A 14,805-nucleotide genomic window follows, 5' to 3' on the forward strand; every position below is an offset into this window, starting at 1 on the left:
ATCCTATACCAGAAAAAAAGCATATAGATTCGTGCTTCTACAAGCAATAATAATGTGCTGTAACCCGACTTCCATTAGAAAGATCACAATATGAGTGTTACCTGTGGGTCTAACAATGACTGTAGAGATAAACAGTATGTGAATAATAATGCACAAGATGCTGCTTAATGATTTGCTCTAAAATCCAGAAGTCTTGGGCAGCACTACAGATCTGGCATTTCCAATTGTTTATTTTATAACTGAGGAGATGATACAGAATTTTTTCAATGCGGAGTTTTACTGCCAGACACTTGCCTTGAGTGTTTTTGACAGGAAAGAAGAAGAAAGCCATTTGAGTAGAAAATGACAGATAAACTCAGAACTGCTGGTAGATGGATGTGCATTTACTGGGTTGCTGTTGTTGGCTTTTTCGCTGTCTCTTGCATTCTAGTGTCAAATTTGAGACATTCCCTTGTAGTTATTTAAAGAACTTAACATCCATACTATGTCAGACCAAAAGTCCGTGCTGCCCTGTCTCATGTTTCCAAAAGTGATGGCCTACTCAGCTCTAGCAAAGGACAAAAGAGGAAGTGTTTAGTGATGCAGTCCCTGAATAGTCTGCTAGTTTTCAACAACTTGTTCTTATGGAGTTCCTGGGTGATCGGCAGTGTCCATATAACAAAAACTCTAGAAGGATTTCTCCTCCATACCTTGTCCACTTCCCAGTAGAGTTGATGTCCAGGAGCACAGTATCTGCACACCCAGTGACTAGAAATGCCACAGTAAAAGGGTTTTTTGGGTGAAGAACCAGCTCCTCTTGCTTCTTTGAAACACAACAGATCTTAACTTCTTTCATACCTCACAATTACATAGCACAAGATGGTGAACAGCTAATTCCTATTTATTAGTTCCCTATGACCTTATAGACCCATATTCTCTCCCAATTGCCTCTTTTCTAGATTAAAAACTTCTTTAAACAGAAGCTGTTCTGTAACACCGATTATCCTTCTCCTCCGTATTGGGATGAGAAAGTGCACACAGTATTCAAGAAGGCAGCTCATATGGATGTATAAAATGGTTTGATCGTAACACCTTTGTTCTTTATTCTTTTCCAAACAGTTCCAAACATTCTGTTTAATTTTTAGCTTCTGTCACACAAAAGGTGATATGTTTGTGGAAATTTCTGTTACTACCTCAAGATCTCATCGCAAAACGATAATGGCGAAACCACTGACCATAACTTTATATGTGAAATAAGGATTGTGTTTGGCATGCACATGACTTTACACATATTCCTTTCTCAAATCATTCCTGCCAGGTGATAAACATTTACTCTGATATGAACCTAGTACACTACATAGTTTTGAACCTCTATGGGTCTGAATGTCACAGCTGCCTCTTTACTCCTCTTCTTTACTGACCGCCTAATTTTTTGCAGTGCTTTGCTGGAGGTAAGCAAACTGTGTGGAAATGGGAGAGTTAGCTTTTATTGCTCTTGCAGGAAGGTTAAATGCATTACAGTCCCTGATGGAGAGCAGCTGTTGAACCGGCACATTTTCAGGCCTCAGATCTTATATGTGGGGGTTACTTTTTGATGCTGTGAAATTGGTCTTCTGATTTTAATGTGAGTTTTCTTTAACACAGAGCACTTTGCTCAGACAGATAACCTCCCTTATCTTTCCTCTGTATGTTCTGTTCTGTTACTAAAATGTCCTTTTGACAAACTTATTTCTAACCAATTTTCTGATGTGTTTATGAGGTCGATATTCATGGCTAGATGTCTTCAGTTTTTTCTTAGACTCAGTATTCTAGTCCATATTCTGACCTCAGTTATATTCTCGAGGTCCAAATTGGTGTCAGTAAGTATTGATTTTAATATTTATTCAAGAGGTTTGTCATGGAACCTGGACTTTCTCTTACACATAAGTGGATCATCTCCTGTTGAATTATGGCTCAATAATGTTATAGAGTATATCTTCTGGTCCAGGTCCCATGTATATTATTTTCAATTTTCAGCAGCCTCATTGAGACCATACTTTTTTGCACATTTGGTATTGATGACATTTGCAAAGAAAAAAAAAATCAAAGTTATTCAGTTCTGGAGCTGAACAATCTTGGTTGTAAGATCTTAAGGTAGAAGGATTTAAAAACACTCAGAACACCATTACATGCATGTAAGGCCTCTACATTATAATAAGCCTTTGATTTAAAGTTCAGATATTCCTTCTGAAGCTGAAGCTGCAATACCAAAATTTGTAGTCCATCCTTTCCCATGGATTTTTACTTCCATTTTATTCTTCTATTTTACTTTAAATTACCTTTGTCCTGTCCATATGAACTGATGATGTTGGTAGAAATAGTACTTTTCAGGTTTTTTTCTATGTTTTTGAAATATTGTAGGTAAAAAAGGGAAAATTGCCTATGAACTGCTAGACATGAAAATCATTCCCATTGATTTTTTTCGCTGGAGCCAAAAGTTTTTTACAGAAAAATATATAGAATGTCCTTATACATCCAGATAGGAATAAACAGTGGATGATTGGGAACTTTACTACCAGAGTGATAGCCCATTCTTCATTTTCTGAAGACCATCTGGAATATTTCTAACTGAGAAAGCCACTCAGTTGTACCTAAAACATGTACAAGAATCAGATGAACTGCATCTCCTGCTCACAACCTACTATCTGCTCATTTCCAGTTTTTCCTACTTGATGTTATTTGGTTTTGCTAGTCTAAAAAAGGAAGTCTTTAATTCTCATAGCTCTTTTCTCTTTAGAATGAGCATACCAAGGATGTTGTAAAATACTGTAGAACATTTGGTCTCCACAAAGCAAAAATACGGATTAAGAAATTTAAGAGGAAACCTAGTCACGTTCATCCTATTTACAAAAAGATTTTTTCATGACTATCACATGAATATGAACAAATTTTTACAGTTTTACAATTCAAGATTTCTGTCTGGAATGAACAAAACATTGAACAACACTGATTGTTTCCAAAAGCTCAAAAGGATAGTGTTGCAGTATCTAAGTGTTCTTAAGTATTTGCTAGTCACATTCCAGATCTATGCAACACAGTATATGCCATGCTGAGGTAGAAAATAGTAGTTATTATTAATGTTGTCATTATCATCACCAGTGTTACAAGCGGAGAGAAAGGAAATTGTTATACAATTCAATTCAACTGGAATTTTTAATAGGTTCCAGAAATAGAAGATTTAGGTCAAAGTTATTTCTAGACTCTGAACGAGTACTATAAGCTAACGGTTCCCATTCTTGTTAACACAGCAGTGGTTAGTTGCTATAAAGATAAGAATGACCCTTAAAGCTTGTTTCTTATCATTGCAGACCCATTATAACACCAGGGGAAAAAGACTGCTTTAAAACCCAAATGGTTTAACACTAGAAAATATTTTCTAAACCAATAATAACTTAGAGGAGAAGCATGTTTCCAATTGGTTTATTTTTCAATTGTGCATGCTATCTGCACCAATCTGCATCTAACCATTTTCTGAAAAATACTGCTGAATGTATAGCATTTTGAAATGTAATATTTACTTGTAAAATTTTGACAAAGGAATGCATTTTCTCCTGTAAATTTGGTCTCAAGAGAAAGGATTGGGTGCTCTAAGCCTTATTGCTTTTTACAACCTCATCAGCTAGTAGTACTAGCTGATCAATAGTACTTCTCTCTCTCTACAAGTCCTCCTTTTATCATATACATTCTTAACATATCAAAAGGGAGATTATGGCATACCTATTTAGATATCAGTTATCCAAAATAACTGAAGATTAAGAGTCATTTGGGCAATGTCTTACCATGATATTTTAATTACATTTCTTTAAGGAAACTCCTAAAGTTTTCACTGCATCTATGTGCTATATCAAGAAAATTTTCTCAAGCAAAGGAGAATCTTCTAATAAAGACCTCCTTTTGTACAGAAGGAATATTGTCTTGGCCTACTATAGCTTAACAGCGATGGCAAGTGGCTGGCTGGAAACAACTGAAGATGCAGTCTCTGAAATGCATTGCCGCCTCTTCCTACAGTGCCCTACTCTGCACAATGGCAGCATTCTTTGGTCCCGATGTTGCAAACATACGCTCACGCCATTCACATCCCTAGTGAAAATGCAACATTCTCTTTCAGCCGTTCATGTCCTCATTGAAAAGACACAGCAGGCATTTTGAATGGTTGAATAGCTGACGAGCACACTTTTGAAAAGCCTGAGTGATTTGCATGTTTCTGTGTGAACTCTTTTATCAACCCTTTAGGAAGAGTTCCATTTCTGGTCCAAGGGATCCAGTATTAAAATGTAGTAGTAGACAATCACAGCCCTTTGTTTACTTGTTCTTTCTCTTTCCCATTTCTTCTCGTAGGTGTAATAAGAACAGCTTTGCCAAATATGGATAGAGAAGTGAAAGAACAATATCAAGTTCTAATCCAAGCCAAGGACATGGGAGGACAGCTGGGAGGACTAGCTGGTACCACCACTGTAAACATTACTCTCACGGATGTCAATGACAACCCACCCAGATTTCCTAAGAGTATGTTGTATTCCAAATGCACTATTTTTCAAATAAGCATGACTGAAAGTATTAACGTAGAAAATCTTTTATATAAGGAATTGAGATCCAAGGAGAAGATCAGTATATGATGAAAAAAAATTAGAATATGCTGTTGTTTTTTAAAATAATATAAAGCTCAATTTGAAAGTATGAGTTTTGAATGTTTAAGAGGACTTTTATCATCATTCCAGAGGACCAGTCTGAGCCTCAGTGTTCATTTCGTTTACACTTTAAAAATCATTTGGGAAATACTATTTTGTCAAGGAAGACTGGATGATCCCCTTCAAATGACAAAAGGTTATAGCCTGAGACTTGCAGGTACCAAAGACAGAACTGTCTCACACTAAGCGTCGTTGTTAGGATAATCAGGAACAGATTTTTTACACGTCTTGGCTCAGAAGATTATCTCTGTCCTTGAAAACACTTACAACCTCAAAATAGTGATCATCCACTGACAATTTATAACATTTCATATCAATTAGTTTAAATGAGGTTTTTCAGAACTATGCTAATTCAGATTTTCATAATCTGTGCATGATTAGCAGGATTGTCACTTGCTGCTTTCTTTAAATTTACTAAAGTTTTCTATATATTCCGTACTTTGGAAATGCAGACGCTAATCAAGCATAAACCTTGATAACTATGCCAAAACAATTAGCTCCTAAAAGTTATTAATAAGGCAAATTCATATTAGAACATTTGTGTGAATTTGCAGTAAGATCATGGCAGCTTTTTACTTTGTATCTCTTTTCTTGCACATGAATTGTAATCCCACTTTATGTATTATAAATGTTCCTTAGATACCAAACCATACCGGAAACCTCACAGTTCTCTCCCATGTAAAAATTCTTTTACTTCTTTTCCTCAGTATGTAAAGATACTGCATTTCTGCAGGCATGTAAGAATGACCATGTTAAGACAAAGATCCATCTGTCCCTGCCTTCTGTCTCTTATACTAACATCTAAACTGACATTTCCTCAGTTTCTAACCATTTTTAGCCCAGATGGTGTCTTTGTATTTAACAGCCCTCAATGGCTTTTCCTTACAGCAAGTTGCCCTGTTGCTTTGAAACTTATGTAAAATTTCGGAGTCCACAACATCCTATGTTAGTGAGGTGCACAGATTAATCATATATTAACAGCTTCCCTCATTTGTTTTGAACTCATCCCTACATATCTACCTCCATGTTGACCTCTGTAAAGAATTCAGAAAGCATTGCAAAATATGACCTTTATTTAGAAAAGCTGTGTTGACTTTGTGGGGTTTTTTTCCCAGTATGGGATATTCTCCATGAGTCCATTAATCCCAGTCCTGTTGTTTGCCCTGTGCATGTCAGTCATATCCATCCTTAGCTCCCTTGAACTCCCTGGAAATCTTGGGGGAAAAAACCATCAATGTTAGATTAGCACCTCCAAGCCTTCATGTGCCACAGTGGTTTGAAGCAAAATATTACACATCATAATAGTTCACGTATTTCATCCTTCAGGCTCTTGGACGTGTAACAGCTAATCCCAATAATTTGTTACAGTTGTGTCTGTTCGTTCCACAACTGCTTCTATAGCTAATTTAACTCTCTCATGGGTCCCCCATAAAGACAGGCTCCAGGATAGAAAAATTCCCCAGCTATTCTACACTGAACAGGAAGAAAAAAATGCGTTAAGTTTTTCATTTGTGATCTTCTCTGATCATTTCTTCTATATCTCAATTTTGGGTTGGCTTTACACAGTTCCTTTCAGGCTTTTGCCTCCAGGTGTCTTTAAAAGACAACTGTTATTAGCTTGTTTGCCAGAGATTTATTCAAACTCGGTTTTTGTCTTCTTTATTGTGGTTTTATAGATAAAGCAGATTTTATGGTTCTTTCTATTGTCCTCCTTGAGACACAACTTCATTTTTTTTGAAAGATGTGTTCTTGCTTTTATTAGCCATGTTATTTACCCTTACTGACTTGCTTTTTAATGGGCACAGTGCATTTGCTGTGGGTCTTCAAAATGGTGTCCCTAGATAGCATCCACACCACCCAGCGGAATTTAACTGTCTCAGCCATTCCATTCAGATTTTTTATAGTGATATTCTTCAGTTTTATTTATTTCCACTCTTAAGCTCATTACCGTTGCTGTAAAATTTAGAACTAAAGAACTTTTCCTGACTGGCTAGCGTTAATACTGTTCTCTTCTTTAAGTCTTATTTGACTTAGGGCTTCCTTTAACAGCCATCGTTATTCCTCCACTGATAAGGTCTACTTTGCCTTTCCTGTGTGTTTTGCTCCTTGGTACTCTGCTGCCTGCCTGATCTTCTTTCCCACAGATTTCGAACATGCCTATTATGCTGATATTCTTGTTTACCGTTAGGCATTTAAAGCTACCCATACTAGTTCCCATTTTAAGCCTTGACTTTATATTGTGGCTTTCTTTCTCCTCTTTACTTCACCCTAGTTTGATTCTATGTGATCTACCGTTTCTGCATTTCCTACTGGATTACCATCACCTTTTGTAGCATTCTTCAGTGAAGAATGCTGGATTCTGGTGACTGCAGCCTTTATCGGAAGTGTGTATTTTTGCCTTTTTTAAAATTGTGTACTTTCCAACACCTGCAAATTTTCCTGAACTTTTCTGCTAGAATCACGATGGTCATAGGAAGGTTTTTAAACTTCCTGAAGCCTGTTTTTCTGATGGCCAAAATGAATTTTGCAGCTTCTCTGGGGGCACCCATTCTTTAGCAAGTGCTCCTACTTTCCAATAACGTGAATGCCTTCTCCTTACACGTTTTTCTCAGCCAGGCATTCAAAGCTTTGCCTTTCCATCTTTCTCTCCCTGATTGTACATAGTGTGACAATTTCAGACTGCGCTACTATGAGTGTCCTTAACTTCAGCTTTCGCTGGCCAGCCTAAATTTCACCCCCAACACCTCTGTCCAGTCTTACCTTAGTTTGTCAGAGCTCACATGTACTACACCCACTGATGCCTCCTTGTGTTTCCCAACATCCTTTCAAAACGCTTGTCAGATGCTGCAAATCTAGTCAACAAGCAAATCATCCCGGAGAGTTTCTTTGAACCAACATTCTCACTGTCCTTGTGCTCAATGCTTGTTAAACCACCCACCACCCCAGTCTGCTCCTTCCTTTCAGCTGGAACCCCTGCTGCTGGAAGAGTACCGCAGGTGCAAGAGGAAATAACATAAACACCCAGAAACTGAAAAACTCAGAGCTTTGGCAAGTTCCTTGGGCCCAATGCTCTTTCCTACGTCTGATTTTCGGTTGCATATTTTACTGTCTTTGCTGTTAGGGGCCTAAGTAATTTTCTATTTTATTATATAGCTTCATCTACTATGGTGTTGCAAGAATACACAAGTTTTATGTAATGTCAGACAGTTTTCATGACACAGATAAATCATGGAATATATCATCCTCTTTTAGGGAGATAGCCTTGAGATCTCATTTAATGCATGCGCTGTAGTTATCACGTCTTTGCCCAATTGTTGCTATGAAGAAGCAAAAAAAAAAAATCACAAGAGATCAAGCTTGTCCTCTGCTTTGCATGCTAATAGGGTTGAAAACCATTTCTTTCTATGATATCAAATATCACAGAAGCCAAATTATAGCAGTGACTCTCAACAAAACAGAGAGAATAATATTGGAGGTTTGTGTTGATATTGAAAATAATAAACATTTAGCATGGTTTACAAGCTGAAGTGTCAGCATAGGGACTCCAGTGTATTGGAACAAGCTTGATCAAGGCAGACAGTTACCTGAAACATTCTACTTTTTGGGTTGTGTTCCAAGCAACATATTTATATTCTTGTAAACTAAGGACTTCTGCTTAATCAAAACAGCAAAAGCAAAAATCCTGATCAATGGGGATTCCCTTAGCCAGTCCCATTTGGTTAAGCAGTATGTGAGATTATGTCTAGTGTGCCTGAAATTCACAGAGACACAAGACTAATGACAGCTAAACAAAAATAATTGATAGAAAAAAAATGAGTATGAATTTCATTTTTAATATAGTAACTGTTTTTTTCGGTTTTAGTCTTTGAAAAACATTGCCATGATTCAGAGTAGCTACCTGCCAGGAACTGGAGTTTGTCATTTGCTTGATTACCATAGCTGAAAGGATGCTTGTGCAGCATTTTAGTTTACGTGAAAAATAAGCCTTTAAAATCAGGTACAGGTGGGTGCCAAGTTCAGGCCTGGTGAGACCTAAAGAGCCCTCACTGTTGCTAGGATTGGAGACTTGCAGCGTCACATTACTCATCATTGGTCAGCAAAGCCAGGAAGTCCAAGTGCAGAATGAAAAAAGGGACTGAAGATCCTTTAACGCTAACTGCAGCGGGGTGAATGTTTTTGCACTACATAATCAGGACCACAGTTTCCCAAAGGGCTCATATCAATGATGCCATGCTATAGATTACCTTATCAATAAGAAGATATTAATTATCACATAATAAAGTTTAAATTTATTTTCTGAACTCAGTTAAGCGGAAAGAAAAAAAACCAACCGAGATTTCACAGTAGAAGTGGGAGGACATACATTATTAATACTTGGAAGAAGCTACATTGATAAATAATACATTACAAGCTTGCCAAAAAAAACGTATCATGGAACACCTTCATCTCATCGAGGGTCCTTTAAGGAGACAGGCAGGTTCAGATGGGATATTGGCATCCAGTGATGAAAAACCACAGACTATCCTGCTGAACATGGAATTTTTTATTTAGAACCTGTGCTTTTGAACATATTCAGTGGGGAACTCCCACCTTGCATGTCTCACAGTAATGAGGAGTGTAACAAAGGGGAAACCTCTAAACATTATATATTTCTGTCGGAGTTGTTTGACCTGCAGGTATCTATTGGCCCACATTTCCGGAAAATGAAACACTTCAGAAAACTGATATTTTCTTTATAACTAGAAGGAAAAATGAATCTGAATGATTTTATTAGTAGAAATTCATTTCTAAAAGTGTTTTATATATGTCTTGCCAGACTCTTCATTAGTACACTGACTTTCTGCATTACTGTGCATGTTTCATTATTAAAGATAGAACTTTTTGTAAATATTAAAATAAATGTTTCCTACCAAAGTTTGATTCTTGCCAAAACCAGAAAAAATACGGCAAAGACTGAAAGGGAAAGTACTTTTCCTATCATAGCAATGATGTTCAAGCAATTAAGTGAAAATCTGGTATAACACAACATTGCCTTTGAACAGAGAAGAATGGTTAAAAGCCGTTTATCTGCATCCTGGTCCAGAAGGGAGCTGATGGCCTTTCTCTCTCAGCTACTTACATACACGATAGCTGGTTAAGTAAAAAGACAGGTCAGTACAAACTTCCTAGAAGCTAATGGGCTAACCCTTAATGCATCAAGTATTAGACCAGTCTGAGCTAGCTGCAAGGACAACTGTGGCTTGTTTCCAACTCTTAAAATAAGCTTCAAGAAAGGATGGATGGGTTATATTTACTTCAATATTTAAATGACAAAACTATACTTTATGGAATCAAACCAATTAAGTGAAGTGGTTGATTCATATTTTGTAAGGTTATTGTGCTTCAGTTTTCCTGTCTCTTTCTTTTGTTCACTGAAGAGTCACTCAGAATGACTGAGCAATAAAAGCACACGTCACTCATTTTACTCAAAGGAATAGTATGTCTTTTTATTTTAATAAGACATAAATACACTTTAGAGGATAAGGCCCTGAGATAGAAGAAATGCAGTTGAATTTTAAAATTTCTACAGTTTTTATTCTGAAGTTAACAAATAAAAGACAATTCTCAAGTTCTTTATGAAGTCAGCAATAAGTTCGGTATATTTTTAAGGTGTGCAATTTAAAGGTGACGCCCCCTTAATTTACTTTTTCTTATTCAAAAGAACTGTTTGGCTAAAGCTATGTTTAATCGTCTCATTTCCAGCTCACAGGAGAAGTCAATATTGTAGGGGAATGATTGAAAACTGCTTTTAACAGGAGAAAAATTAATTAAGATTTGGACCCAATACTTGAATTTTATCTACTTGTGCACATCTTGGCTTTTCAAAAAGGCATCTCTCTGATGGTCAGAAACCATTATCTCAGGGCTGTTTTGCAACCACATTTAAAATGTTAGGATCCCTATAGAGCAACCTCTAGACATCACAAGGGACAGTTTTTTGTTGCCATTGGTCTTTCCAGAGGCATACCAGTGAAATCAATTAAGTTAGTTTGCATAAAAGAGCATGGAAAATTTCCAGAAATGCTAACATGTTTGGAAACAGAAATGCCACTATTCATCTCTCTGGTAATGACACCTTAAATAAGACAAGGTTGAAGGATCATTCCTGGGGCCTTGCACATCGTCAGCCTGTCCATACTGTAGGATATTGCAGCTAATTGGATCCGGATTTCAAGAGTGGCCAGTACAATGCATTTAACAGAATGTATTAAATCCTCCATTGGAGACAGCAGAGGAAACACCAATCTTAACTAGAGAAGTCAACAAAACAGACAATTCAGAAACCAGAATAAAATATCTGTCGTTGATGCAATTTCAGGAATTTCAGTGCAAAAAAGACCTTTATAACAGAGGTCTAGGCTTTTTTTTTTCTCCTAGTTGACTAACCTTTGCATACTACTTGAATGATCTATTTATCTGTTTCACAATTACTATATTAGGAATAGAGTTTGCGTATTATTACCCTCTAGATAGCATCTATTTTCAGTGATTATTTATTGGTAATAGCATATTTTAGTAAGTTTACTTTCTAGTACTAAAATCTGCAGGAATATTTTGAATGAAAAGACAAGCAAGTACTAAACTTGGAATGGCCTGTCTGTACGTACTTATGTGTACACACACTATGGACTGAAAACTCTAATCATAGTTATTCATTTATATATTCTGGGAAGCTTAGTGCGTCACAGAAATTGCACACACACTATTTAGCATAGAACGTACTCTATAAAAGCAGGTCAATTTTGTTCACTTGGTAAACTCAATGTGGCTGATTCCATTCGTGTGGCTTTGAACCAGTCTTGCTCCGATTTTATTGCAGAATTGGGTACAGATACAGAGCGCAAGCAAAAGGTCTTCTGATCCACATGAGCTACAAAGAAAAACCTTTTGACGTACTGCTTTGGATAAGTGGCCTATGAGAGAGAAGTTCCTTATGTATTCGTATCTGCTTTTAAAGATTTCAGAATACGACACAGATACCACAAAGTAGTAAATTAGACATTTGCAGAAAAGGCCTGTGTGATTAAGAAATTATTCTGTTCACTAACCTAAAAAATTAAAATAATGAAAGCAAATGTTTTTATTAAAAAGAAAATAAGGAAGATTTATTCCCTCCCTATTTGGCCAATTTGCTAGAAAACTTACTAAGGATTAAGGTTCAGAGCTCCTATCTGCATAATTAAGTATTTTAACCAGGGTGCCCAACTTTCTGGAGAGTTATTCTACCCACTGCAATTTAGATGGGGAAGTATGACTTTTTGTTGATGCTCCTGTTAAAAGTTGTAATGCTTTGTATACAGCACTTGTATATCCATTGTCTCTCAGAATGAAAATAAGTCTTTCTCTCATTGATTGAAGAATTTGCCTGTCTGGGCAGACAAGATGCCCTAATTCAGTTCCAGCGACTAATTACTCATTTGATACCAAATGGGAGATAGTTACACAGAACAGGTGGTCAGATTCATTGCAGACTAGCCTGCAGACAACGATTAGGTGGGAGACTGAGTCAGAGCTTGCTTTGAATCAGAAAGGGAAGGAAGGTTGAATCCTGGTCTACTCGGTCTTTGTTAATTCTAACCCCTATGACATAAGACATAAAGGGAAAAAAGCACCAGCTTGGTTTTCTAAACCAAGCTTAAGTCTTTTAATGTCAGAAAATCTTAAGCAAGTCTGATTTCCATTTACTTGTGAGTTTTGGGTAAACTAAAACTGTGTTTTTGAGTTGAATATGTATTTTAACCAACCATTTCAAGGAGTGATGGAAGACAGGAATGCAAAGACTCCGGAAAGGGGCCCATGTAGTTGTAAGCCAATCATGAAACCAGCAGCCATGCTGGTCATTATAATTTTGGATTGCAATACCAGTGAGTCACTTAACTACATCTTTAACACCATCAAAGCAATAGTTAAATCGTGAATAAATACTAGCTGTATTTACGTGAATACATGTTACATAAGCAGATCAGTATTTGCACAGTACTCTTACAGGAACCGGAGGAGGACTTATAGGTAACTACTCTTTAATCCAGGTTCCTTCCAAGTCTCACACCTCTGTACTCTCTGAATCTTTGTCTTCCACTCCTTTGGCCTCCTCTTTCCTCCTCACCCCATCTATCCTTACATTCAACATGCCCTCCTGTCTCCCTTCTCCTAAAAGAGACACAAATTTATCCTTCATCTCGTTTTCATCTTATAACTACAGTGTGGCCATCTCCTCCTCCCCGAGTATGTTTTTTTTCTCCCCAATAATAAGACTGCTAAAATAAATTGTTCTTTGTTGGTTTACTTCCAGCTCTGAGTCTCTCCACATTTTGCTGTACTGAGATCATGGTTTTCACCATTTCAGATAAGCTCTTTGCAGCTCTGTCTTGCTTGGTTTGGCCGCTCCACTGTCAGCTCAGTGACCCTTGACTACTGTGTCTGTTTGATCCACCAGAGTTAGCTACATGTTTGACAGCTAGTCATAAAAAAGCCTCTGTACTTTTTTTTTTTCTACACCACCACTTGATCAGTGCGATTGTAGACATTTTTACATAGACTAAAAGAAGGTATACAATGGCTCATTTTATTTTGCTTCGAAGACTTAAAGAAGGGCATGAGAGTGTCAGGGAAAGTTCCTGGACATTTAAATCATCTGTACTTTAGCCTTAGCCCAGTCACTGGGCACAGCTTTGACCAACACCAAATAAAGCTTTCTCAGACAAATTCAGGGCATTTGGGAAAATTAGTACAGATCAGGAACTATTCTCTGCAGTCACTTGCCATGAAGCTGACCTATTTTGGTGGGGGTGAAAGAATTTAATGACATGGAAATAGGCCATTCTATACTGGCTAGCTTCTGGGCTGCAGAGTACAGGTGGTACATGAAATTTCATTGTACAGTTGTAGCTTTTTTGAGCCTGTGCTTTGTAATCCAGGCCATGCAGCCCACCTCGGGTCACAGCACCTGACAGCTAAGTGGGCTTCTGTTACTATTTGTGTGTGTGCGACATAAAGGAGTTAACATAAAATTCAACATCTATACTGATTTCAATTTACACCTACGCCTTTTACTTTTTTCTTATTCATTTCCACATCAGAATTCTTCAAGCACTTCCAGTAAGAGGTGATTTGCCCCCCAAAGTGGATAAAGTCTTAGTAAAAGCTCCCTAGAAACTTCTTTTTTTTGATAGCTATCACTGTTGCGTGATCTTGATCTTAAAGCATCTTGAAGAGTGAAGCATTTGATTTAGACTGAACAATGACACAAACCCCAATGGAAGCATAATATTAAAATAAAAGTGATAAACAAACTGAAGGGAGAAATATTCAGTTACTGCAGATTCTCAAAACACTATAAATGTTTCGTAAATTTTATGTCTGCTGTACTTATATTGTTTTTTAACTTTCTCAAGAGTGCATAACTAGCAAAGGCTATTCTTCGGGGACTGCTTGGAGTACTGATTGAATGAAACAAAAACCTCTTTAAAGCTCTAAACTGAGAGAGGCCGAACCCTCAGCTGCAAAGCAGAGCTTGAAAACAAATATAGCTAATTCTTGGTACTATTCCATAACCAATGAAAAATATAGGTAATTTGTCACTAGGTAAAATGTAATGCTCTGATTGCACAATAATGAATAGTCCAAGAAATGCAAATGAGCACAATAGTGGTTAAAGTTAAATATTATATATTGGTCATAAAATTCTGTTGTTAGTCTGCATTTATCCAACTAATTTCCCTGCTACCATCAGGTTTACGTGGTAATTGATCATTAACAGCAAGATTTATAAGTCAATTATTTTTAAACACATCATTATCATCACAGTATATTATTATCATTAATAATTGTATTTTACATCTGCTACCTTCTGTATAGAAGGTGTAAGCAAATACAGTTCATAGAAATTCAACAAACTTTGGCAGGAATCATGACATTCATTCCACCCCAATATGTTTTCTGTGGGGACCGGTGAAGAAATTACTCATTCAAAACAAGGAGAGTAATTAGATTGGATGCATGAAATTATCCATGGTAACCTTGGGATGGCTTAGAAGCACCCACCCTGCATCTCCACCTA

General features: G+C 37.0%; 1 protein-coding gene across 3 annotated transcripts in view; it reads left to right on the forward strand.

Moving 5' to 3' along the window:
- The window catches only part of CDH12 (cadherin 12), a 573,557-nt gene that overhangs the window by 498,277 nt on the left and 60,475 nt on the right, over positions 1-14,805 (forward strand). For all 3 annotated transcript variants that reach the window (XM_063326103.1, XM_063326104.1, XM_063326106.1), the window contains one exon: positions 4,357-4,524. In XM_063326103.1, coding sequence (XP_063182173.1) covers positions 4,357-4,524 — 168 coding nt within the window. The remainder of the gene's footprint in view (positions 1-4,356; positions 4,525-14,805) is intronic.

The sequence above is a fragment of the Chroicocephalus ridibundus genome, chromosome 2, assembly GCF_963924245.1.
Source record: "Chroicocephalus ridibundus chromosome 2, bChrRid1.1, whole genome shotgun sequence".
Classification (NCBI taxonomy): Eukaryota; Metazoa; Chordata; class Aves; order Charadriiformes; family Laridae; genus Chroicocephalus; species Chroicocephalus ridibundus.